The 26,199-nt window shown below is 44.2% G+C and overlaps 1 protein-coding gene across 7 annotated transcripts in view; it reads left to right on the top strand.

The window, feature by feature from the left end:
• The window catches only part of GRIN2B (glutamate ionotropic receptor NMDA type subunit 2B), a 211,905-nt gene that overhangs the window by 99,442 nt on the left and 86,264 nt on the right, over window positions 1–26,199 (top strand). For all 7 annotated transcript variants that reach the window (XM_032444362.1, XM_032444365.1, XM_032444367.1 and 4 more), the window contains one exon: window positions 25,387–25,501. In XM_032444362.1, coding sequence (XP_032300253.1) covers window positions 25,387–25,501 — 115 coding nt within the window. The remainder of the gene's footprint in view (window positions 1–25,386; window positions 25,502–26,199) is intronic.

The following is a 26,199-nucleotide window of genomic DNA, read 5'->3' as shown; positions in this document are numbered from 1 at the left end:
TCCAGGTGTTACATGTCCCGGTTTTCTTTTGCTTTGGTCAGCCTCTTCTCCCAGGTAACAGTGATAGGACAAGAGGGAATGGCCTCAAGTTGCTCCAGGGGAGGTTCAGGTTGGATATAAGGAAAAACAGCTTGTCAGAAATGTTGAGGTATTAGAACAGGTTGCCCAGGGAGGTAGTGGAGTTACCATTCCTGGAGGTGTTTAAGAAAAGAGGAGATGTAGTACTTAGGGACATGGGTTAGTGTGCAATATTTATGGTAGGTAGACGGTTGGACTGAATGATTTTAGAGGTCTCTTCCAACCTTGACGATTCTGTTATTCTTTAATTTCTGTACTCTCTTCTTCCAGTGCCTCAAGTCAGTGCATCCTTACTACCTTTCCAGCTCTTTCTTCTTTGTAATTCACCAGCCATCTTTATGTGCAGAAAGCAGGCTGGACAAGGGGAGATGCAAGCCTCAGAGATGCAGTCCTCCTCCACTTGCTTCCCACATCCAGAGATGCACCTCAGAACCATAGAATGATAGAATCATTTGAGTTGGAAGGAACCTTTAAAGGCCATCTGGTCCAACTCCCCTTCAATGAGCAGGGACACCCACAGCTCAGTCAGGGTGCTCAGAGCCCCTCCAGTCTGACCTTGAGTGTCAGCAGGGACAGGACAAATACCATCTCTCTTAGAAACCTGTTCCAGTGCCTCACCACTGTGATTGTAAAAACTTTCTTCCATATATTCAATCTAAACCTCCTCTCTTTTAATTTGAAACCACTTCCCTTTGTCCTGTTGCAGCAGACCCTGCTAAAGAGTCTTTCCCCTTCTTTCTTACAGCCCCCTGTTAGATACTGAAATGCTGCTCTCAGGTTTCACTGGAGCTTTCTCTTCTCCAGCCTGAGCAGGCCTAGCTCTCACATGTCCTTGTAGGCAGGTGTTCCATCTCCTGGACTGGTTTTGTGGTGCTCCTCTGAATGCGCTCTATCAGGTCTGTGCCTCTACTATGCTGAGGAGTCCACATGCAAATGCAATATCTAGGTGGGGTCTCACAGTTCCGAAGAGCAAGATCACCTCCCTCAGTGTTCCTGGAGCTCTTGAGTGGTAAAAGTACCTCAGCCTTCAGAAGGCCCAGTGAGGATATTTTTGAATGGTTTTGTTTGAAAAGCTCTGTTATGTCTCTGCTAGACAAGTGTAAATTGCAGTATTTCCAAAGGTTTATGACCTGTCTAGGTTTTCACAAGTATGGAAAAAAGTCAGCATGTGACACAAATGGAACCTTTTCTTTCCCCTCTCATAAAAATTCAAGTCCCTTGAAAGCACAGAGCTTGGTAGGACTTTTTAAAAAGGTCACTATTTTTTTCTTTAACGCTGGTAAAGCAGCTTCTTTCATCTTGCCTGTTCCTGGACAGACTGCTTGTGTGAGTCCATTTTCTTCAAATATCTAATCTGGGATAAGCATCTCATGTGGAAAATTTCAATCACACAGAATCACGTAGAATGAATGATCTTTCTGGGATCTCTTGGTCCATCTGCTCCAAACCCTGCTCATTAAGGATGCCCACAGCTGGGTGCCCAAGGCCATGTCCAGGTGGCTGTTGCAATCTCCAAGGAGAAGACCCCACAACCTGGGCAGCCTGTGCCAGTGTTCCATCACCTGCTCAGTAAAGAAGTTCTTTCATACATTCAGGTAGAACTTCCTGTGTTTCAGTTTGTGCCTATTGCCTGTTATCCTGTCACTGGGCACCAATGACAGGACTCCAAAACTACACCAAAAAGTGTCCAAACCATAAAGTTTGGCATAGCTAGAAGAATCTGAGAGGAAGGCTTTAGGAGAGGATGCAGAGAGCAGTATGATGAGAAAATGGCACCAGCCCCAGCAGTGAAGTTTTCAACTATATCTGTGTCTGGAGGTTAAAGAAAGTCTGCTTACTTGCTGAATATGCCCTTGTACATAGGGGCTCAAACATGGAGCTCAGTCAACATATTTGTTTTGTTTCAGTTTTTGTCCAAATCAGAGTTCCTTTTTAAAAAAAAAAAAAAAAAAAAAAAAAAGGAAAGAAAAGAAAAGCCTACCCCAGGCTTTCAGCACCTTTAATACTCATTTAAAAATGCATGTCACACAATGAAAGAAAATCAGTGCCAGTCCCCAGCGTGGAACTAAAACCAACCAGCCAAGCAGTTAGAACAAACAAGCAAAAGAGTGGAATAAATCCAGCCCTCCACATGCTGTCTTTCTCTTTCTCCTCCTTTCCTCCGTCCCTTCTTGCTTCAGCCATGGGTGTTTGGCTGTATTTTGCAGTCCTGCCTTTAAGTAAGCACTTTAACCCATGCAGCTCATTAATTGTCCCCTAACACAAGGAAGCTCCATGAAAATAAAGCAGTGCCAGAGGTACTGTTTCTTCTCACCTTTGGACAAAATTTCTAGGTGCCCAGTGGTGTGATGAGGTTACAGACTCCAGCTGAAAGCTATGGCTGTGCATTAGAGTGCATTGGTTTGTAAGAAGGGACAAGATTGAAATCAAGATGCTGAGGGAGATTTGATAATTTGCTTCAGCTGGCAAGGCATCTTCTGACTCTTGATGTACCCTCCCTTGGTGTCCTGCAGACCTTGTGACAGTCATTCTCTTCTTCAGGAGAGGATTTCAGGAACAGAAACTCGTGTGGTTCTGGGGAATGGGTGATAGCCCTGAACCTCATCTGAGTACGCCTGCCCATTAATGGCAATGTGGTGGGAGGTGTGAGACAAACAAGGTAGTTTCTGTTCTGAATGTCAGTTCAGAGCTGACATTATCTTTCTTTTGAGCCAGTTCCCATGTCAGGTAGTGGCCTGGAATCATCCATAGGAGAAAGTGCAGGGACCAGAGCAGGACTGAACTATGAATTGCCTGCTCATGGCTGGTAAGTATTCCTTTCTGGCTGATATTCACACAACAGAGGGAACTTCCTTGCCTGCTGCCCAATTTATACCTTTCTTAGGGTTAAATAAAAATCTTCAGAGCCGTAATGAAGCTTCCTCACATGAGTCTGAAATGTACTGATGGAAAGAAAAGAGGAAGCAAGAAAAAAACATCAGCATCTCAAATGATGTACAAGAGGGCTGGTGCCTGTGGCACTGCATGTATTCAATTTCAGTGTGCTGTTTCCCCTCTCTGAAAAGGCAACCTTCAGGCACTCTGCTAAATGGATTGAAAGGTTTGTCTGGTTTTAATGATGCTTCTGAACAGTCTGTGTGTTATTCCTCCACTCGAATACTTCTGAGAGATTTTGCAATGCCTCTTGGTAAACCAGAACATTATGAATACCTTGGCATTCAGCGGGTAGGCAATGTTCTGTTCTGGGACTACTTCAGAAGGAGTGACTGGGGTTAATAAGCTAATGTTTTCTAGGAGAGGATATCCTAATCTGAGAGAATATGGGAACAATCAGCAGATTAATTAAGATGTGTGTAATGGAGTGGTGTGAACATATAACTATAGCAATCAGATGAATTGGAAGCATGGTTTCTGTCTCAGGTGGGATCCTTTAGGGACACAGAATCTATTTGCCCTGTGACGTACAATTCCCCATACACTTTTACAGCAAACCTTCCTTAGCGGAGAGACAGACTCAGGCTCTGCCCTTGATTATCGTGGTATAGATTTGTAACACCAGAGTGTACAAAATGAGGAAGACTGAGCGCCACAGAAGAACTGGGCAGCAGAGGAAAACTAAAAGATGCTGTGGCAGGTTTATACCTGTATAGCTGAGATACAGTCTCTCTCTGAGGTTTTAGCAGTGGAGAGGGGAACTCACTGAAGTGGTTTAAGAGAAAGGATATCATTCTGGTTTCTCAGCATGATATTCATGAACCAGTATCCAAGGAAAAAAGTCAGAGCAGTGTTTTTTGTGGTTTTTTTTTTGGTTTTTTTTTTTTTTTTTTTTTGCTCACATTCCTGAGTAGTCTGGGCAACATACCAAGGGAGAAGGATGGAACAGCTTGGGGGAGAAAATATTGATTTGGTTGCATGGACTGATATTATTTATGTATGCAAGATGATTGCAGGACTTAGGGAAAAAATCTTGCTTTGTACTTCTGTCATCTCAAGGAACAGCTACTGTGGGGCAGCACATATGTTTTTATATCGGTATGACTGCATCTATCTTAGCCAAAATGGAGCTGGCCCTATAACCCCACTGTGCAGGTATTCTCCCTGGATACTGTGGGCTCAGGCTCCAGGTGCCGCTCCAAGGGAGATTGATCTATTTTCTGTGATATAAAATTGCTCCAGAAGGAAGACTTTAAGTAAAACTGTATTAGTGTATATGGTGACTTCAAATTTAGGGGACCTTCCCTGGGTAGGTTTATTTGAAATCTGAAATGGTCAAACATCCTGGAGGTGTTCAAGGCCAGGCTGGATGAGACCCTGGGCAACCTGATCTGTCTTTCGATTTAGTGGTTGGCAACTCTTGACTGTGTCAGGGGCTTGGAAATAGAAGATCTTTGAGGTCCCTCCCAACCTAAGTCATTCTATGTGATGATGCCATAGCTACTTGCTCTGTCTGCACAAGAGCATCACCTTCTCTTGAGGTCCAAACAGTGTCTGAAGCCATTTTCTCTCATGCATTGCAAAACACGAGCCTGGCATTTGGAATTAGTATTTAGAAATTATGTAGAAAGGGCATAGAAAAATAGGCAGGATTAGTGTCCAGAGTGATTTCACTCCCTGTATTTTACTCAAGAGAAAGAGAGTGATGTGAAGAGCAGTAACCATTCTATTTCTAAGGGGTGTCATGTCAAAGGGTTTGTTAATACCCTCCTGCCTCCTTCCCATTCCCTGTGCAGCCAGAGTGGCCACTTACTGAAAATAAGTATGGGTATGCACAGGGCAAAATTTCTTTCCAGCTTATTGCATTTTTCTCTGATGAAGCGAACGTGCAGTTAGAAAAAAACACTAGGATGCAAATCGGCAGAGCTCCTTCGTAAAGATGCAGATAATTGTTAAAGGCAGACAGAGACAGGGGTGTGGATGGAGCTGAGTGGGACGGCATGAGTGGGAGAAGAAACATGCCTGACGGACTCCGGCAATGGGGGGTGCCTATTCTGGCAGCAGGTGGGTGAGCATGTGGGCAGCAGTGAGAGTGTGGTGAATATGCATGACTGAATTATTAGCTTGTTTTGCACGTGGCTGAGTCAGGTGCAGGGAGGAAAGTGGTCAGTGGAGCAGATGTCTTCTGTCCTTCTGGTCACAGTGTGGAAAAAAATGCTGACCAGTATTTTGAACGTGTGGGGACTCTAGCAGGGCTCCCAGTGTGCAGTAGATCAGGATGGAACCCATGTTTTCTGCTCTCCGGGACTCTATAGTGTCCTAATTCCCTCTGGGCCTTTGTTGACCAGTTTTCAGCTATTGTAAATTGCTGCAGGGCAACAAATCCATTTACACCCGAGTAACAGAAAATAAGAATTTTGAGCCATCTTCCTTGTTTGTACATTGGTCTCATTTTGTCTCTCTTTCTGCTTTGTCTTTGTTAGCTTTCCCTGGCTGTCTCTTGAAGCTGAAACGGACTGTCTTGTTACCCCTATTGATTCTCCCTTTCAAATATGGTTAGCAGTGATCCTAGACTCTTGACTGTGTAATGCTGTGCAAACAGGAAGGGAAAATAGGACCTATTCACAATGAGAAGCAGCTGGAAGACAGGGTAGAAATGAGACAGGAAGCAGTGAGGATACCTCTAGGCATGAATGCTGAGACCAGAGCTCTGGCTGTGAGCACACCTGGAGCTACACTAGGTGCAGGCTGGGGGTTAGCAACTGTCCCAGTCTGGAGAAGGTTCCCATTTTGGCCCTTGGCTTGGGTGGCATTGCTGTACGGGAACATGTAAACTAGAGGCTCTGCTGCCCTGAGTCTCTTCCAGCACAGAGGTCTTTAGAGTAGGTGAGGCTATAGCATTGACAATGTGTGAGAAAGATGGAAGATTAAGGGTGGGGATGTGGAAGGAAGATGTGGGTGTTCCCACACTGTGTGCATTTCCCACAGGGACTATGGCTGTTCTTCATTGTAAAGTGACTGTATGCTTGGTTAGGGACTGGAGCAAGCAGTAATTTCTGGGCTTGGACCAGTCCTGCTCTGAGTTAAGCATGACTCTGTGCAGGGCCCCTCTCTTGAGTCTGTGGTTTGGGCATCTGCTCCTCTCCGACTGTGGGAGGCTGAGTCTGATGAGGTGTGTTTGTGTGGTGTGTGTGAAGAAAACACCCCAGAAAATTGGGCTTCACAGCATCCAGAAGCTGTAGGGTAGGAAAAGAGCTTGATATGAACCTCGTGCATTTTTCAGCTGTTGCTTTTCTTTAACTGAATGAATATCACATGTCCTTCCCCTGCATGTCATTTCCCCACCCCCTGACATCAGCCTCCTTAATAAGAAGTGCTCTGTTTTTAGTCCCAAGTCAGTGGCAAGCCCTTCGCTGCAGAGCTTGCTGCTGTCTGAGGCATTTCCAGAACAGCACGGCGGTTCTTTGGGCATGCTGTAAACTCCTAAAGATCCAGTCAGGGCTAGGGTACTTGTGTTATACATGGCAGCTCACAGCCCAGCTCCTATTATTCCACATAATTATCAGAGGCTTGGAGGTAGGATTTTCCTGTCCTGGGAGTTGGCGGAGACATTCATGGATAGCAAGGTCAAGAGACACCAGATAAACTCAGTCAAAAGGGCCCTCCTATTAAAGGCATTAGACAAGTATAAATTTGTACCAGTTGTAACCTAGGACTGCCATGGCTGCAGCGAGATGTCTCCCCATTGAGGAACTCCAAGAGGTACATCCTTTCTCTCACGTACTTCTTCCCCTCCACATGATGATGCCTTTTGCAGTGCTTTCAAACTATTTTGTTTCTTTCATATGAATTTCTCAGTCATTCAGCATGATCCATTTTTTATCTTTGACAGAGTTCACTAATATTTCATCCATCTCACTATTCATTTTCTGAGACTTCCTTCCATGATTCTTCCATGCCTTCTTCCATAGTCCAAAAGTAAATAGTATGTCCTGGAGTTAAGATACAGCAAACATAAAATACTTGAAAGGGAAAAGGCTAAAAGGAGAAGATGTAAAATAGAGTGACTAGTTTAAGTATGGAAATTGCTGTCTTAAGCAAATATTATGGCAAAAAGCTTCAAAAGATACCGATATAGATTAGGCAGTTCTCTTAATAGTACTAGCCCCAGCTATTACACAAGGCTCAATGGGACTTCATGCATCAGTCCTACAGAGGCAGGAAAAAATTAATTTGGACTATGATGGGAGGGAGTCACAGATGCTTTTATAGCTCTGTTCCAGGATGGGAATCCTCTTTCACTATTGCCATAGATAATAATGAAACTGATGCACAGGGCAGGGCTTTGAGGTGGAGAGCAGGCTCATCTTTATGTGATTCAGCCCAGCCATATGTTAAGTGCTCACTCACTGGATCTCCCATCCCTCTTTGTATTCCACTGTACTTGGTGTGAAGAACTGCAGCTACTTCTCCACTGCCAACATGAGCATTTTCTCAGACTTATAATGTGCACCTGAGTCCCTTTTGACAGAGCAGTTATGAGGGAAGCAGTGGGAGAACCAATGCTGTGGTCAGCATCCTAAATGGGCAGCTGGCACCCAGTGAATCTCCATGGGAAAGAGGATCTGACAGCAAGGAGGTTCCCTTCAATATCTAAAACATGTCTGCTTAGCTCAACTATTTGTAGTTGTTGGCTCAAAAGTGCTAAGCTAAAAACTCTGGAGGACTAAACCTTGCTTGAAAGATTTCCAGTGCTTCTTACTACTGCTAAAACAGATCCAGAAGTTCTCTGTGCCACAACTCTCCATCTTTCCACTTCTCTCTGGCAATCACGTTTTTTCCATTCACTCTTTTCCTGATCCAACATCCTTCTTACTTGTTAGCTGTCATATTTGGCTGCAGGGTGATCTTCAGTTGTTCTTTGTTATTATTGTTAGATTATTTATTTATTTGTTTATTTATTTTGGTCATTCTGTTTGTTAGAGAGAATGGAAAGTCTTGTTTCTGTTCACAATTGTTTGAAGGCAGGGCTAAAAACTACATGTGTGTGTTGTGCAGGTGTGAGAAGAGGTGACTGAGACATGAAACAGTATGTGAAAAGTAAGTTAATGGTCATAGTTCAATCTTTTGTTACCTCATTGAAAAGTGGGTATGAAAAGATGTGTGAAAAGATCCCCTAAGGCAAGCCCTCCTTTGGGTTGGAGGCTTAGAAGGTCACTTGCAACTGTCTTTTCCAATTTGAGTTTCTCTATTACTGTAAAAATCTTGTTTGCTGTAGTGGTATCTTTGAGCTGTGTTTTTATTTGCCTGTCTCACAGAATGCAGTATGGTGGAAATGGATGCTATCTGGAATCTTATCTTCTAGGCACAGTAATCCAATCAAATGTTTCTCTTTTCACTGCCTAAACAAAGCTTACATTGCAGGAGAGCAAAGAATTACAATTTGAAGAGCTCATCTATAGAAGTGTTTTCTCAATCAAGGGCTGCAATGCTAAGTAGGGTTAAAGTCTCAACATTTTCAGCCTGAGTCTTTGCTGAATGAGGGCCTGAAGTTGGAAGTGGAAGGCTGAAATTTGACTTGCAAGGGAATTCTTCATCATTAATTCCCACTTTCCCCACCAAACTGGTTCCCTTTGAGAATCTCTGTGGGCTGTACTCAATCTCCTTAGTCTCTGAACTGTCCATCATAGCACCTCATCTCCCTCCTAGAAACTAAGGTACTCTTGCATGTTCTTTCCCATGTCAGAAAAAAACTGAAGGGAAGCGGAGAGGTGAGGATGATGGCAGCAACTTAGATGTTCCTGATCTCTAATGGTTTTCCTTCCAAGACACTGTGATAACCGTTACAGCCTTGATTCTGGCTTTCTACAAAGACTCTGAGTAGGATTTTCAGGGATTTCAAGCTGTGTAATTTTTTTAGACGTAAGAAAGCAGAGTCAAGAAACCGTATTTTGAATGACTGGCTCCCTGATGTAACATAGCAACTTAGCCTTTGGAGGCACTGCAGGCCTAGCTAGCCTCTGATGTCCCTTCTCAGCTACCCCTGTCAGAACTGCTCCAGAAGAAGAGAGCCTGGTATTGACAGATGACATTTGCAACTGGAGAGTTCAGGGATTCTCAGAACATTATTTCAGGGCCATAGCACTGAGCTGCATCCCCTCGCAGCCTTCACTGTGCAGACTTCCTCTTCTGTAGTCACTGGCTACTGTTCTGGGTTGCAGTGTTTGTGAGTGGGTTCCAGGAGCCATGAAGTTTCTTTCCCAAATCTCTGCCCTTCCTCTGCCCTGCACCAGCAGACCTTAAACAGACTTGTAGCACTGCTGCTCTGGCTCAGGCTTTTTTTCTAACATCCCCGTCATCTGTGGTGTTTTTGTAGGCAGCAGAAGCAGCATTTTTTGGAGAGGGTCAGCCTCCCCAGTTCTGCAGGAGCTACTGGGAGAGCTGACTGCAAACAGATTTTCACTGCCCTGATGTGGACTTATGTCAAACAGTGCCCAATGAGAGCTGACAAGCTGACAGACCCAATCCATCAGTGGAGGATGAGGAGGGGGAGTGGGGGGTGGAGAAGGATGTCTCTTGCACACGCCTTCAAGAGACAGAACAATTTCACAGATGGGCCAGTAAAGCTCCTGTAAGTGATACAGGTACATATTTTATAGTCTAACCATTTCTGAGGAGGGAGACACAAGCAGAGGAGATATAGAGATAAGTTCAGTGCTGGGCAAAAGAAAAGAGTCCAGCTTCCATGAGGAGGCTCCTGTTTGGTACTGACTGACCAGTAAATGATGAACAGCTGGGAGTGGGCTGCTACTTGAGCTCCCTAGAAGGTCACTGGCACCAGATCTTGGGCTACAAGGTTTGGTGCTTTCTCCGTTTACTCATACATGCTATACTGAAGAGCTCCTGAAAAGTAATTATGATGATAAAGTCTGGGAGAAAATAACTGTGATTGGTTCCAATTATTGGTGCATGGTTAATTGTGTTTACAGTGGCAGGCTCTGGGGTGAAAACTGTCCCTGTAGGAGGGCAGTGTCCTTTGTGTACTCCCCTTTGCTGAAATCAAACGTTCAGTGTGGCTGGAGAGGGGAACTTGTGACTTTTTGGTTGGAGTCAGTATCACCTCAGTTACTGGGTCAGAATTAGGGCAGAGAAGGAGTTTCTCTTGCCCACAAAGCATAGTACCTTATCCAGGCTCTGAATTAGACCTCAATTCACTACTAGTGATGACTCTAAACTTTGGCTTATCTGGGCCTATTACTTTGCTTACTATCTGCCTTCATATTGCCTTGCAGAGTAACACTTATATTTCAAGATTTTAAGTGAGCCCAGCCTGAGAAAAAACATCCCTCGTGATCTCAGCTGTTTGAAGGTGGTCCCAGTTGAGCAGCTTGACAAGATCTTCTCAGTAAAGACCTGAAAATCAGCACCAAATTAAACTTAATGTATTTATTACTCTCTGAGCATTATCCATGTTAAAACCTGAAAAGAACTAACCACATGCCAACTTTTTCACATTGAACAGCTTACTGTTTAAGTTCATAAAGGATCATTTTTATTATTTCCTCTCTCTTCCTTCAAAACACTGTTTAGTTTCAGGTCCCATCAACAGTCTAAGTAGGAATCTGGTAAAATGTTTCACCTTGATGATGAGTTCTTGAAGGCATCAATGATTGTGGTAGGTTAGTTCTAGACACCTAGGAAATTATGGAGTTGAAACGTCATCTGATTTCTCTTCAATGGAGAAGCTGGGAGAAACACCAGCACCATCATCCTTGCCCATGACCAGCAGTGAGGACAGGTGAGAATTGGTCTGGTGGCCTGGGCTTGGGCTCCAGTCTCAGTAATAAATAAAGCAGTGCAAATGAATCACTTGGTGATCCAGCCAGGTGTGATTGGGCTCTTTACATGGAGCTTAAGGACACAGATTTTGCTTCTGCTGAATAGTCATGTAGGATTGTCACTGCAGGATGCCTTATTTCATCAGTGTGGGTGATACAAAGAGATAAATGGTACTGAGAATGTTCAGATCCTCTGCTTTGAAAGATGTGGAAATACCAAGTTAATATTATATTAAAAGTTAAGCTACTTCACTGACGTTATATGATCAGTAGTAATCCAAACATATTGTTTAGAAGCATGAAGATCTTCATCTGGTCAATGTCCTTTCCTCTGACAAAGTGGAGACTGGTAACTCCCTATTTTATAGCTGTCCGATTTGCAGTCTTTTCCTCCTTCTCCCCCCACCCTGACAGCAGTCTATCCTCATACTACTGATTCATTGTGGAATCAGATGGGTTACAGCAGATGCTTCAGGAGAAGGGAATCTTCCTCCACAATTTGCTTAGCCAGTTGTGTGGTTGGAGTAGGAGTCAGTTCCTTCCTGCTGTCTGCAGCCGTCTGCAGCCTGAAACAACTCATCCATCCCTTTCGATCCTAGGGGTACGACTATAAATACTAGCAAGGGTTCATAGAAGTTGTTGGTCCTTTTTAAGTTCTTCCTCCAAAATCTGTCTTTAACAGTTTCTTATGGCAGCAGAAGGCTTCTGTTGAAATACAGTGTGTGAAGGGGTGTGAATGGCTGATTGTTGATTGCACCAAGCTGCTTGCCCTCTGAGTGCTGCAGAAGAGGACTGGTAGGCAGCGTTAACTTATGTTAGAGTGATGAGGCAGTGGCAGAGGCTGCCCAGAGAGCTGTGGGTGCCCCATCCCTGGAGGCCTTCGGAGCCAGGTTGGATGGGGTTCTAGGCAGCCTGAGCTGGTGGGTGGCAGCCCTGTCCATCACAGGGGGGTGGAACTGGGTGATCTTCAAGGTACTCTCCAACCTAAGCCATTATATGATTTTATGATTTTATAATGTGCTTAATTTACATTAGCAGAATCTCCTCTTATTCTTCACCTGACCACGATGTGATGACATCCATCATATCTTTGAGATGGATGGGGGCATTTATTGTACTGGTGAGACAGACACAGTCAAAAGGGAGATGTCGCTGTTCAGAGACCTAGTGACTTCTAGTCAGACACAGCCTTCCTTCTTTCCTCAGCAGCTAAGTTTGCAATGAAGTAACATTTCCATCTTGATTTCAGTAATTAGGAGTGATTTCCTCTTTCTACCACCATCTGGGGTGCGAAAACGGTGACATCTGCATGGTCCAGATCGATGTGTAAAGGTGGAAAGCAAACCAGTGGCTACCAGAAGAATCACCCCTCTTTACCTTGCTCCTTCCCGCCTGCCCTGGTTACTTCATTTGCTGATCCATGCTTCCTCCCACTCTTCCACTGAACTAAATTTGACTGTCTGGCAGAGGTGAGGGTATCAGCAGCAGGACTGGCAGAGACTGGGGAAAAGATTGGGCATGCAGGTGATGACTGCCGTGCCCAGCCCCTCCTGGGCCCTCTTCCAAGCCCATTTCTGGGATGTTGGCTGACTTTGGCAGTTGCAATGCAAGCGGGTTTCCATGGCAATGTACCAGTGCACGGAACACCCTCCTTAGCGCTCTGCCTCTCTCCCTCTCCTCACCCCCTTCCCCAGCCCTACTGCTTCTAAAGCCTGTTGCCATGGAAAAGTTAAAATCCACAAAGAATTTCAGCTGCCCTCCCCTCCTTCCTTCACCCCCTCTCCCCCCATTTCTTTTTTTGGTGCTAAAAGTTTGCTTTTTTGTGTGTGGGTGGAGGAGGCTCCATCTGCATCTTTGGAATCTTGTCCCTGGGCAGGGGGAGGTCTCTGCCTCTGTCTTGGCAAGAACCTGGAGGGAGAGAAGCTGCAGAAGGCAGCTCCAGCCTATGGGCACCCAACAGAGGTATGGGTTTGGGAAGTGTTTTCATTGTGATAATTTTCCTTCAAAGCACTGTGTCTTCTGGAATCTGGAGCCTGGCTCAGTGGTTTTTAAACACCCAAGTAATGCTGGAGTGAAAGGAAGGGGGAAAGATTTCAGAAAGATGCCTCCTCTGGAGGTTGCTTTTTCTGAAAGGATCTTAGTGAGCACTGCCAAGAGAAGATGGTGCAGACAACTCATATGCTGCCTCAATATGTGCATGGCAAGAGCTGCGGAAATGATGCAGCTTAAAGTACTGAATGAGACCAGGACCAGAGCTCACGTCAGCCCACCTGGCACTCATGCCAATTCCCAAACTATCAGGCTATGTCCAGAGCTTGGGTGTGAGGTTTGTGGGTTACTTTTTAATGTACTAAGTTAAGCACCAGTCAGAGGTGAATTTATTGAAGTACAGGTCTGAATAAACTCACCTAGATATCACTGGTGCTAAGATGCTTTGATAGCTTTGTTGCTAGTTGTTTGAATTGAAAGGAGCTGGTGCTAGATGTGGGAATTGACTCTCTGTTGCACTCTGCATGGAAATGTTCTGGTCTCACTCCCAGCACACTTGCTGCTTCCATCTGTGCTGTGTTCAGGCTTCCTGCAGTGTGCACTGTGGCTTGGGAACTCCAGATGTATGCTGGAAAAGCTTGTTCACAGTATTTCTAGGTGTAAGGAGTCCTGGAATACTCCTGAGTGAAGAAATATTCTTGGGAAATTTCCTACTTTGACACTTCAGGAGAGAGAAGGGAAAGAATTCAGATAATATAGGCCAAATGTGGACCTTGTACTTGTTTCAGACCTCCTGAGAATCTTTGATTGGAGGTGATGTTAGCATTACACCTGGGGCTTCTTTAAACTGACCTTTACCTACAGAAGGAGAAATCATTCAGAATCAAATGCAACTCTGAAGTAAAATGGCACATTTACCTCACAGGGGATGCAGCAGCTGGGGCTGAAGTTGACTCTCTCTCTTGTTTATATATATTTTTTAATGTACAGAGAACTACATTCAGACAACCTACTGCAGACACCTAACCTATTCATTATTGTTACCTTTCCCCATTGTTGTGAGTGTCAGGCATCTGAGTCACTCAGCTGCTTGCCTGGCCTCAGATGTCATGGTAGTCAGAGTCTAAATAGGACACATGGAGTAAGTGATGGGGTATAACCCTAAGTCTTTTTAGACTGTTGGAGAAATTATTGATTTATGAAATCATAAAGTCATAGTGCTGGGTCATTGTAACTTGTTTTGTATGTATTCCTGGAAGGTGATGGATTTTCAGCTGCCGTGGATTATGGGCTGTCCTGCAGAAAGTTAAAAGCTTTATGTATCAGTCATACTTTACCTCTTCTCTTATCAATATGCCTTCACTCTGTTCTAAATTAATATAATTCCATCAGTTGCACTATTGCACAGTGTTTTCTGACACTGCTGACAAAGAATCCTGAGTAGTCATGGTGCCTTGTTGAACACTTCTCATGTGGACCCCATCTCTACATTCCACAAAGGCTTCTGAACATCCAACAGCAGAGAAAAAGTCTTCAGTCCCTACCAACCTGGGCTAGAAGTAGAACTGGTGACCTAGAGGCAGATATTTCCTTTCCTTTTACACATTTCAGGTCCCAGGGATGAATCCCAGAAGGTTTTCCAAAATGCTACTTTAGAACTTGGAAATGTGCTGACCACACAGCAGACATAGTCACCCTCTGGTTCTTAGCAAGAGTGTGTGTAGCCCCAGACATCACCATCTTAATAAAAGGAAGGGAGTGAGGACACGTACATTTATTTAACAGAGTCTGGACTATAAACTACATCACAAAACACTCTACAAAGTTAATAATACAAAGCGCAAGTCGGATGTGATATAAATGATGTAAACGTGTGAACTCTGAGTAGGACTTTGGCAGTGTTCCCAGCCATGTTCAAAATGTACCCATGATATTTCTATCTCCCATATTGGGAACCCACTACAGACAATCAGAAAAGACTTAGGTTGAGTTTGTTATCCATATTTATCATACACTTCAGAATAGCGTCTTCCTCCCACACTGATCCTTACGGCACTACATATGCACTCAGCTCAAAGCAGGAGGCTTCACGCTCTGACTTTTGGGGCAAGAGCAGAGAATAGTGAGATATGCGTGAAGTGTTCACAGTGTTCATTGGGCAACCCAAAATAGATGATGCAAGGGAATATGGACCCTATAGCTGTGCAGGTACAGATAATAAAAGGGGGCTGTATACTGTCAAGTGATGAAACTTTGGAGCAGAAAGGAGGCGTGCATGAGTGTAGGTATCAGATGAAATGCTAGAAAGAGATTCTTGGTATTACAGAATAATAGGGGCTGGAGGGGACCTCTGGAGATCATCTAGTCTAGGGTTTAAAATACCTCCAGAGAAGAAGACTCCACAGCCTCTCTGGGCAGCTTTAACTCCCAGTGTTTGAAGAAGGGATGATGTCAGTGGAGGAAAGACACACATAGGTGATGACTGTCACTGTGGTAGGGCTAAGCTCTGGGCTGAGAATTTGCAGGGTAATTCTGAGCTTGGACCTGGGATCTAGGGAGTACCTGGATGGGATGACTTTCAGTGCCTTGCTGGCCCACATGTGGGACACAGAAATTGTCTGTGGCTCAGTGGTCAAACTGGCTGCAGTGAAAGGAGCAATGCCCCGGCAGTAGCTGTGTTGAGAATGACAGTGGCTGGCATTAGAGTACCAATAGGAAGAATATCAGAGATGGCAATTTGGGTGGAAAAGCAGTGGCAGAGGGAAGGGTACTGGTGATGACGAGGATGTTGATTGCACCGAGTATTACAGTGGTGTTTGGAGTGCTAAATGCAAGCAAAGACAAGAGTGGCTAATTACAGACGTGATTGTGAAGAGAAGAAGCCAGGCTTGAGGAGGAGTGGTGAGATCTGTGATTATGACACTGCAATGAAGAAGCTGCTGCTCATTGTGGAGCTATGAGGGGTTTCAGTGCTCCAACTCCAGTATTAACTGAAGCTGTATTCTTCCCATGTGCCAGCTTGTGGCTTGCTTGCTTCTCCTTCTCTCTTGCTTCACTCTTCAATTTCTTTGCTATTGCAGAGTTTTCCCTGTTTGCATGTTGCGTGGAGAGAAATGTGTTAATGGCTTTGTGTAAAAATAAGTGGAGAAAAAAAAAAAAAAAAGAAGAAATCTTAAATTAGACACTACCCCACTGCTGATATATCTTGTGCCCCTCATCAGAAAAATTTTAGCTGGGAGGTCTCCTAAGGAAGAATGAGGGTTTCCTATTGCTGCAAGGGAAGAGAAATGACAAGGAAGTTTAAAGGAGAGGGAATTAAAAAAATAATAATAATAAAAGACCCTAATTGTTCTGAGACCTTCTTCAGCCCAAGGAAGGGTTAATGCTTTAAATGCAATGTAATTTCAGTGGCACTAAAGAACATGTTTCCATGGAAACATCAACCCACAGAGGGAGAGAAAAAGAGAGAGAAGGGAGCTGAGCTGAGAACAGCTCCTCTGGCGGGGATGGGGGGGGAAGGAGGGGGCAGCAGAATTTGTCCCCCATACACACACACAATCGCTGACAGAGGTGACTGTTTGTTTGTTTTAATCAGTTCCCCTTTAGAGATGTGACGATGAGGGGAGAAACTGATAGGGTGCCATCTTGGCTGAACAGCTACAGACACGGAAAATCCAGCCGCACTTTTTAGACCGAGTGGCCTTACGGGCAGTAACTCTGCTCGTGTAAATGCCACAGATTCACTCTTCTCAGGGAAAACTTCTTCATTGTGAGAATGGAGAAACACTGGAAGAGAAACACACTCTTCCTAGAGAGGTGGTTGATGCCCCATGCCTGACACTGTTAAAGAGCCGTTTGGACAATGCCCTCAGTGGCATGCTTTAACTTTTGGCTAGCCCTGAAGAGGTCAGGCAGTTGGATATGATGGTCTTTGTAGGTCATTTCCAAACGAAGTATTCTGATATTTCTTATATGTATTGCAAATAGTGTGTATGCTTTTAAAACTTGATAAAAATTGAATAACCTTAAAATCACTTATAGTTTCTTGGTGGGTTGAAAAAGTTAAGTTAGCTTGCTGTTTCAAGGGGTATAATAAATGTATTTATTTCAGTTTCTCCGGCTATTTTAGCCTTGTTGGCTTCTTGCAAAAGTGGGGGAACTTTTTTGACAGATGTGAAGGTTTTTTTTGCAAACAAAAAAATCCTGGCAGCTCTGGAGGAAAGTTGATGTGCTCACTTGTTTGCTGGTCTTGACTTCTGAGACAGAAACTGTAATGAGCTCTGGATAAATACAGAGATCATAGAATCAGGCACTGCCATCATTATTGCCCATCGACCATGATTCCAACAGGCTCAGATTGGGTTTTAACAGCAGGAAAAGAGGCCAAGGAGCCTTCCCTTTTTGGAGAGAACCATCATTGAATTTTTATAACTGAACAGCAGTAATGTATGTAACAAATCATATTTCTTAAATTTCTTAAGAAATATGATATTTCTTAAAAAGTCGCTAGAACACAGTATATTCAGATATTCCTATGGTTAACTCCCATGACATCAGGTTCTTTCAGACAACAGAAGAGTCTGTTGAGATTCATGTCCATTTGGTCACTTGTTTTAAGCTATTGTCTGTAGTCACGTGGATCAAAAACAATTCAGAAAAGTAAGGCTGTTGTCTGAGGATTCAAATTCACTGTAAGGGGCCAGTATTTGAACTGGCATATTTTTTAAGGCTGTGCAGATAGAAAAAGCTCAAAAACATCATCCTGGGTAAAAGAACGTTGAGCCTTGTTTGACTTTTGTCCCGTGATGGCTTGCCCTACCAGTGTTTGCATGACTATGCACTAAGACAGATAAACAGATCTGAAGGACAGCGATTAGCCTTTCAGTATTTGCCTGCTCCTAGTGGTACGGCTTCCATCAGTGACCTGTTAGGTGGATACCAAGACATAATTATTACCTACTGTCAGCTGTTCTGACAAATGTAATTTTCTATGCTTTTACTGCACCATGTAAATCTTCCACAGCAGCTTTTTAGTCCTTTCTGACAGGAGAAATACCTTTGAGTATTTCCTTCAAAGTGTTACATTATCCATTCTTGATGAAGAAGAAAAGATGGGAAAACGTGAAAATTAAAAATAATGTGTGCCATCAGTAATTTGTAGGACTTCATTAACTTGGCAAAGCTTTGTGGCTTTATCCAACATTGGTCAGAATGTTTAGTTTTTATTTTTCCCAGTCACTGTAACAATTTTGACCTTACAGCTATTTCCTGTTATCTATTTTATATTACTTAAAGGTTCGTTGAGTCAATTCGGAAGCGTATATATTTTTATCAAAGCTTTTTGGTTAAAAACACTTTCTGAGAATAGGTTGATTTCCTATGAGATTTATGGATATTTTCAGCTTTAACCAGGATATGTTCTTAATACACTTTTCCTTGTTTCAGTTTTATATCCAGTGAGGCCAGAGGTGTAGAGGTATATTCTCAAGCTATTTGGGACTGTGTCATTTTACCAGCAAAATTGATAGTTTTTGAACAGAAGTTGTAAATCAAATATTTTGGGTTTAAAACGAAATCTTTTGACATGGAAATCCTATTTGCTCTCTCTTGCGACTAGGAGCATGGGAACTTGTTCCTATTTCTCCTCCTTTAAACCTGAACAGACTGAATCTCCAGTGATATCCCTTCCTCTTGCTGAGGTAATGCCGGTCCTTGTAGGACTTGTACAGAGTGGCGCATTATGTGTATTTTCACTGGGACTCTTGTCCACAAAAGAAGGGGCAGGAGGACAAGAGCACGACCATGCCAGGAGTTTCATTTTATGTCCAATGTTGTTACAATTTTCAGATCTTATGGTTCCTTCCAACTTTCTGAAAAAATGTTGACTTCTTCACAAGCAAATGTTTTTGTCACATTCTTATCCCTCTTAAGAAGGTGATTTTGATAGGTGTTTTTTCTGGCTCCTGTGTTTGTCAAAATGGGCTAGTTAGGATGTGTATGTGAGAAATTTGGCTGTGGTTGAATTTCCAAGGTACTGGTGGGACTGACATAGCAAACAGGAGGGAAATTAATATTTGTCCTGCCCTTTTTGAGGTGGTATTTGATACTTGGCAAAAAATGTTCTTGTGGAAACTCTGAAGCTCACTAGAGACATGGGACAAACTACCTCTCACCTAAGCATCAGTATCATTTCTGCCCCAGATTGGAGATGACCCCATGTTCCCCATTCAAGGGTAATCCTGATGGGCAGCTGTGTGTGCTGCAAAATCCTGTGATACAGTGCTTAAAGTTCCTCAGCATTTTTGGGAGAAGGGCTGGGACTGCACAGACTGTGGAAAGTGAGCTTGTCCTCAGGAATGACCCTGACTCATTGGAATCAAATGCATGTAGGAAATTGTCCCTGCCACTTTTCTTGTTCCCTGTACACTCTAAGGATAGATATATAATCAGTCTTGAATGACTGTCAGCTCTGAATCTTTCTAAAGCGATAAATTCATGATGGGAAATCAAGGAAATGGGAAGGAAAGTGTAAGTGCCATTTATTTTATTATTAAGAAAGGGAGTGATGGAAAAAGGTTCATCCTTCTGCTGTATATGGAACTGTCACTGGGAAGGAGTCACCGGGAAGACTCACATGTATATTGTCTTCAAAACAACTTTTCAGAGTATGATGGAGGAACAGCAAGGACAGATCAGAATAAATTTATCTTCCACCAGAAATGGATTTTTTCACAGGTCAGGACCAAACATCAAGAAGATTCAACATTCTTAGAGGTGAGAGGCCAGAACCTCAGCAGATCAGACAGCATCACTCCATCAATGTCAGCGGAATATTTATTCCAGACCAGCATGTGCCCTCTTGTCTTTTAGAAAGGTGTGGGCAGCAGGGAAAAAACAAATTAATCTCTTATATCTCTACAATCTTGTAGCCTGAGAGATATTTCCTAATCTAGACACTCTCCTAACCTCTTTGCTTAATGAAAACAATCTTGAGCTTGGGGTATTTCAGCCTGAGGTCATATTGGTTCCCAGTGGTAAAATATGGCTGCAGCCTGGACAGATTTTTTGGTGTGTCCTACCTACACAATTTGGAATTTGTTTGCTCTCATTTCTACACTTGTTTTCATTCTTCCATGCACCTTCCCAGAGTCAGTAATAACACTGACAGTGAGGGTAAAAGAAGTAAATGAAGAAGAGTGGGATGCTGTTTCTTTAAGTTTTAGTTTTTCTGTGGCTGCTTCTATTTTTTTTTTTGTCTATTTTGTTTTGGTTTTGTTTTTCATAATTGCGGAAAGAAGAGTCCATGCCCCTTATTACGTTAAATCAGCTGCTCTCATGCCCCTTGCATGGAATCTTTTTGCTGTAAATCATACCTGACATTGGCCAGATGTTATAGGGACGCAGCCAGATGTGCACAGCTTTCTCAGCATCATGAGACATCAGCACCACAACGGCAGGAGTAGTGCAAGGGACAGAGCGATGGGAGAGCCTCCAAGGGCTCACCCAGGGCCAGTACCAATGGTAGGGAAGTTTGATCCAAGGCCCACACAGAACCTATTCTCATCTTTTGCCCAGAGGGCTGTGCATGCCCCGTCTTTGAAGGCTTAAGGCCAGGTTGGATGGGGCATTGGGAAGCCTGAGCTGGTGGGTGGTAGCCCTGGCCGAGGGTAGGGGAGTGGAACTGAGTGGGCTTCGAAGTGCCATCCAACCCAAACCATTCTGTGATTTTATGATCTTTTTGGGAATGAGAAATTGTATTTGATGTCCCCTGGAGCCTGCCTATCTGAAAGGATCTCACATCCTCACAGCTGGGTCCGGATGAATGTGTGCATGTATTGGCTGTCCTCTGAGGCAGAGGCAGGCACAGAAATGTCGAGCAACAGTATGGAGAAATAATATCTGTATTATTTTAAGCTTCCCTTGGGTTTAGAGAATGGAGGTTTACATCAAAAGTTGAAGGGATCAATTGTAGTTTTCTCATTTAAAAAAAAAAAAAAAAGTGTATGCTGTTCAGTCTCTCAAATGGAAGAAGCTATTAACATCAGTTAGTTCTGGCTATACCTCTATTTGTCAATCACTTGCCATCTGAAGGTCAGAACTCCCATCTTTAGATAGAGGTACTGGTCCTAAGCCCCATTCCCCTTGTCCTTTGAGTCCTCCCACTCCTCCGTTTGCCCATCCTGGTCCAGCAGCTGGCATGTGGGAAGGAAGGGAGCTGCAGCTGGAAGCTGCACCAGAGCTGTGTGCACCAAACTGCACGAGTAATGTGGCTGGATCTGCAGGCAGCCATGCTAGGATGCAGCAATGCAGCATCCTTGCATGAAGCAGAGCTGGGCCAGCAGCTGTGCCTGCAGCCTGCACCTCTGGCTGGTGACTGTGTAATCCTGTCTGCCAGGGAACAAAAAGGCTACTTGGCCATGCAGAGTTTTGGGGGTAAGCGGTTTGCACTGCTTCCCCTCACTGCCATTACACTGCTGAACTGGCTTCAGTATTTCATACTATGCTGAGTTTCCAGGAGGCTGATAGTCTGTGTCCCCTCCCCTTACCCTGCACCAAATACCTTTTACCTTGCAAATCCTTTCAGGCAGAGATATCCCATCGCCTTTCCTCCCCACAGTCCACCCACACCCCATTTCTCCTTTCCTTCCTCGCTTTTGTGCTGGGCTGCAGAGATGACCCCCTGACGCGGATGGCAAAGAGGCTGCTTTATTTGTACAGCCTGTCTTACTGGGGGAGGTGGTTGGTGTTGGGATAATCAGACCGCTTGTCGCATTGGAGTGTAACAAGCATTGACAGGGCACAGGGGAGCGCCTGTGTGTGTGTGTATTTGTGCATGTGTGATTCAGGGAGTGCTGAGGATGGAGCCAGCACTCTGTCCAGATTTGCCCACCCGTTCCATAGCTGCAGGAGGAGCTGATTCCCAGCAGGACACTGGAGGCAGAAGTCAGAGTGGTTTGTGCTGATTTTAAACACATCCCTTTCAGAGCTGTCTCTAGGGCAGACTTAAATTCAGCTGACACCCTTTCTGCCTCTCCCCACAGCCCCTCAGCCTGCCACGTTTGCTTTTCCAGGCTTTCTCCATCACTAGCTGAAACCATTTAAAATGTCATCATTTCTCTGCTGGTCCTAAATTTGCCATCTGATGTGGTTTTAATGCTCTATTTCCTATGCCAGCCAGCCTTGGAAACACTCACCATTAGCTTGAAAGGCCAGCAGCCTCATCTCTAGGATGGGTGATGTTACCTAGTGGTCTGAGCTTGGGACAGGGAGCCAGCTCCTCTGGGTCTGACTTGCTCTGTGTCCAAGAACGCATTCTATTTGGCTCTGTTCCTTGCTGAGTGCCCTGTGGCACAGGCGAAGAATGTCTGTTTCCTCCATGTCATCTGCATCTTGCTCGCACACAGCTTTGTTTGGGGACTGCAACTGCTGTGTCTGTGCTGGGCTGCAGAGGGGATGGACTCTTCCATGCCTATGATGAGCAGCCCCAGAAACGCCCACGCTAGCAAGAATATTTGCTGAAAGGTGATTCTAGCAAATGAAATTAATTAAAATGATCATGCTCTCTTTCTCTCTCCATATTGGAGTCACATACACCAGGGAAATCATGCATCAGACCCTCGCTGCATCTTTCAGGCACAGCTTCATCTTGTGTTATCTCACCCACACGTACAGCCCTCTGCCCTCATGCTGCCCCTGCTGCAAGTATGCAGGGAGTCTCTGAGCCCCTTGGTTGCTCATCTGGGGACTGATTATCCTCTGGCTAGAGTGGGCAGTGATCGTGCTGATATACTGGTGACACAGGTCTAACCCCTGTGAACCACTGGAATGTGGGGAAAGCCACAGAGTGAGCTGCTTTTTGTTTTTTCGCACACTTCCTGCACACTTTTGTAAACATGTTACTAACGGGATACAGAGAGAACCCTCTGAAGAGTTATTGTGCCAAATTTGGAGAATAATTTCAGTCATTAAGGTGTGAAGTGAGGGATTTTTGTGCTGCTTTAAGTGTAAATCTCTAAGGATCGGAGTCACTGATGATCCCTCCTTGATTATTATTAGCTGTTCTAATCTTTCTGGTAGAAAATGAACAGAAATTACACCCTCTTGTGTCACATCTCTTGCTGATTTGAACTCCTCTTGTCAGGCTGTGCAAGGGAGATTCTCACAGTGACATCATTCTTGGGTAGGAGGGGAAAGAGGAATGAGAACCACCTAATATTGCTGTTTGTTTAATTAGACATCGACACTGCTTTCTAAATACTGACACATAAAGCTGAAACTCCCATCAGGCTACTGGTGTCCTCATCTTCTTGGAGCCTTGCTTTGTAATTTCTCTGAGAGCCATCTCACAGAGGTCATGAAAGGAATATAGATGTAATCTCAGTCATAGAATCACAGCCTTTTGAGTTGGAAGGGACCTTTAAAGGTCCAACTTCCTGCAGTGAACGGGGATACCTACAGCTAGATCAGGGTGCTCAGAGTGTGGCCCAGTCCACTGAAAGGTCTTTATCACTGTCAGAGCATTTCATAGGTCAAATAGGCCACACCTGCCCATGGTGGTCTGTGCTTTGCATTCCTCTCTACCGGAGCAATGCAAACAGCTGGGGATGAAAAGCCAGAAGACCATGTGTGATCCAGTCGTGGGATGTTATACACTAAGATACAGTTATGTGGCTGAGATTTTCCAGGTGACTGATGATTTGGAGTTCCCTCAGTTTTTGGGTTCTGGATGAGTCTGACTGTTGGAAAACAGCAAGTAGTCTGCCCTTGAAAATAGGCCTATTGCAGCGTTTCCTATTGGGCTTCTGTAGGGCTGTGTGTTCAACACTGTGTACATCTTCTGAAGGTCACAACATAGAGCAAGCATGGAATTTCCTTTTGAATTAAATGTAATTGCCAATTACATTTGATTTTGGAAATTAATGGATGAGTTTTGTTGATGAATAAACTTTGGAATAATGTTTTGGGCAATGGAAGAAACTAAAATCATAACCTGCTTTTCTATTTGTTTGAAGAATTTTGCCTACTACCTATACTTGTGTTAAATTAGCATGGAGTTCTCTGTGGGAAAGTGTGAACCCCTTGAAAGAACAGTAATCTGAGTGTTTTTTATTTTTTATTTGATTGTTTTTCCCTTGAAATTGGTTCAAATGAAGTTCAAAGGGACAAACTGAGGCTGAGTATTAGGAAATATTTGCTAGTGTCATGGGTGTAATAGAGCAGAAGAGCCTCTTGCGACTGTAATGGAAATGTTACTTGTGTAATTTACAGGAGAATGGGTGAAGCAGAGGCGGGCAGTGTCCTGGGGCTGCCCTGCAGGCAGCTTGATCACCTCTGCCTCTCCTATGATGTGATGCTACTGGTGCTAGAGCAGGTGTATGAATGCAAAACCTACTTCATGAAACAGGACTGTGAATTGAAATGAAATACATAAACAGGGGAAACTGTCAGAGTGCCATGGAGATGTCTTATAAGCCACTGAACTGTGAAATGTGTATTTGCTTCCCCCTCTTCCCTACAGTGTCGTTCTGGATGGTCTGACAGTTAAGAAAACAATGGACCTGATTCCCTTTGCAGCAACACCACTTCAACATGCTCTTGCAATGCAGAAATGCCTGGAAATGAGTGTAGTTGTAATCTCAGTCCACTTAAAGGTCTTCCCCACTGCCAGCTCTGAGTGAAGAGGCCTGAGGATAAATGAGACTGAAGCCTGGACTGTTTAATAGTCCATTTGTACAGCTGACATGAGATGGCCCAAAGCGGGGTGCCTCACATAGCAGAGATGGAGCCTTTCCAGACAAAGGGAATCGTTAATGTTGGCTGCAGGGATCTGCAGGGCTGATCACCCTGTAGTTTGATCTTGCTGGGTACATGGCGTGGCTCTTTCCTTGTGAAAAGGACTTTCACTGGGCTATCTGAGCACTCTCTGACCCTGTTCCTAAGCTGCTTTTGAGGATCACTTTGAGCCCCACAGGACATGCTGGCTCTAGTAGGAACAGGGTATCTCACAAGTGCACTGTTCATTCCTGTGTTCCCTGCAGCTTCCTTTATTGCTGCCTGGATGTTTGGGCAGGGAGGGGGTGTATTCACTGCTTTACCTGTGAACCATTGCTGTCCACAAATGAAATGTGAAATTCCCCTTGGAGAGTGAGCAAAATGTAGGCTGCGTGGACCATGTTTACACAGCTAATTGCTATGGATTTCTCTGCCCTGTGTGCAAAGAAGGAATCAAAGACTGTGGACACAGATACATATGTGACTTGCTTTCAGGCATTCGGTGAGATCTAACATGGGACATCGCTTCTGTACCCGAGTCCTAAATGTGGGCAAGAGCAATACCTTGTCTGTTTGCCCCATTTTCTGGAGTATTTGTTCTGTTTCTATCACCCACTTACTTTTAGATTTTCCTTTGCTGACCCCAGATTAACAACAGTTGTTTGTAGCGTACTTCTGTCACCCTGGCACAAACTGCAGAGGGGGAGGCAGGCTCTTGTTTCAGGTTCAGTTCCCAAGCATTAATGTTCATCTTGCTCTTTTCTCTCTCCTCCAGGTACCTGATTAACGTCACCTTCGAAGGCAGGAATTTGTCGTTCAGTGAGGACGGATACCAAATGCACCCTAAGCTGGTGATCATCCTTCTGACCAAGGAGAGGAAGTGGGAGAGGGTAGGACATGTTTGGTAATTCTCAAACTATGTCAGGCAGGATGAGGATGGAAGAAGGCTCTGAGCAAGAGATCCCCCCACCTTTTCTACTTATGAAGAGCAGACAATCTCCTTCTTGCATCCTGGGCCATTATGATCTCCAGTACCCAAGCTACTGTCATCTCCATGCAGGATGCCATTACATTCTTCCATTAGCATGCATAAAAAATTCATCAGTTTCCCTTCTGTCACCTCTGAACATAAGTTTTCCTGTCTTTCAGAGAAGAGATTTCCTTTGCACCATGAGTTTCAATGGCATAGATGGAAAATACTTAGCTGCATGGCTGGGAGGCTGAGATTGAGCCACAGCCACACTTAGCAATATGCCACTGTTAAGTGTACTTGATATATCAGGCCACTGTCACTTGCAATGGGCTGGTGTATGCACTAGAATGTGTACATGAGATCATGTCAAGTTGCTCAAATATCTAAACTTGCGTATTTCTGAATAATTTGTATGTGACCCAAAGCACCATTTTAGAAACGGTGTGGATTTCTGTGTTAGTGCAAAGCTTTAGTTTGTTTCACCTCCTACATAAATGTCGGTGGTCCAGACTTGGAACAAGTGTTCCTGAAAGGTTTGAATCAGCTGAGCAGATGGGGTAGCTGGAGGTAGAACAGTGATGGGGATAAGAAGTTGTAGTGAAAGCAAGGAGAATT

This window comes from Coturnix japonica, chromosome 1, assembly GCF_001577835.2.
Source record: "Coturnix japonica isolate 7356 chromosome 1, Coturnix japonica 2.1, whole genome shotgun sequence".
NCBI lineage: Eukaryota > Metazoa > Chordata > Aves > Galliformes > Phasianidae > Coturnix > Coturnix japonica.
This window is presented reverse-complemented; position numbering and strand designations above follow the sequence as displayed.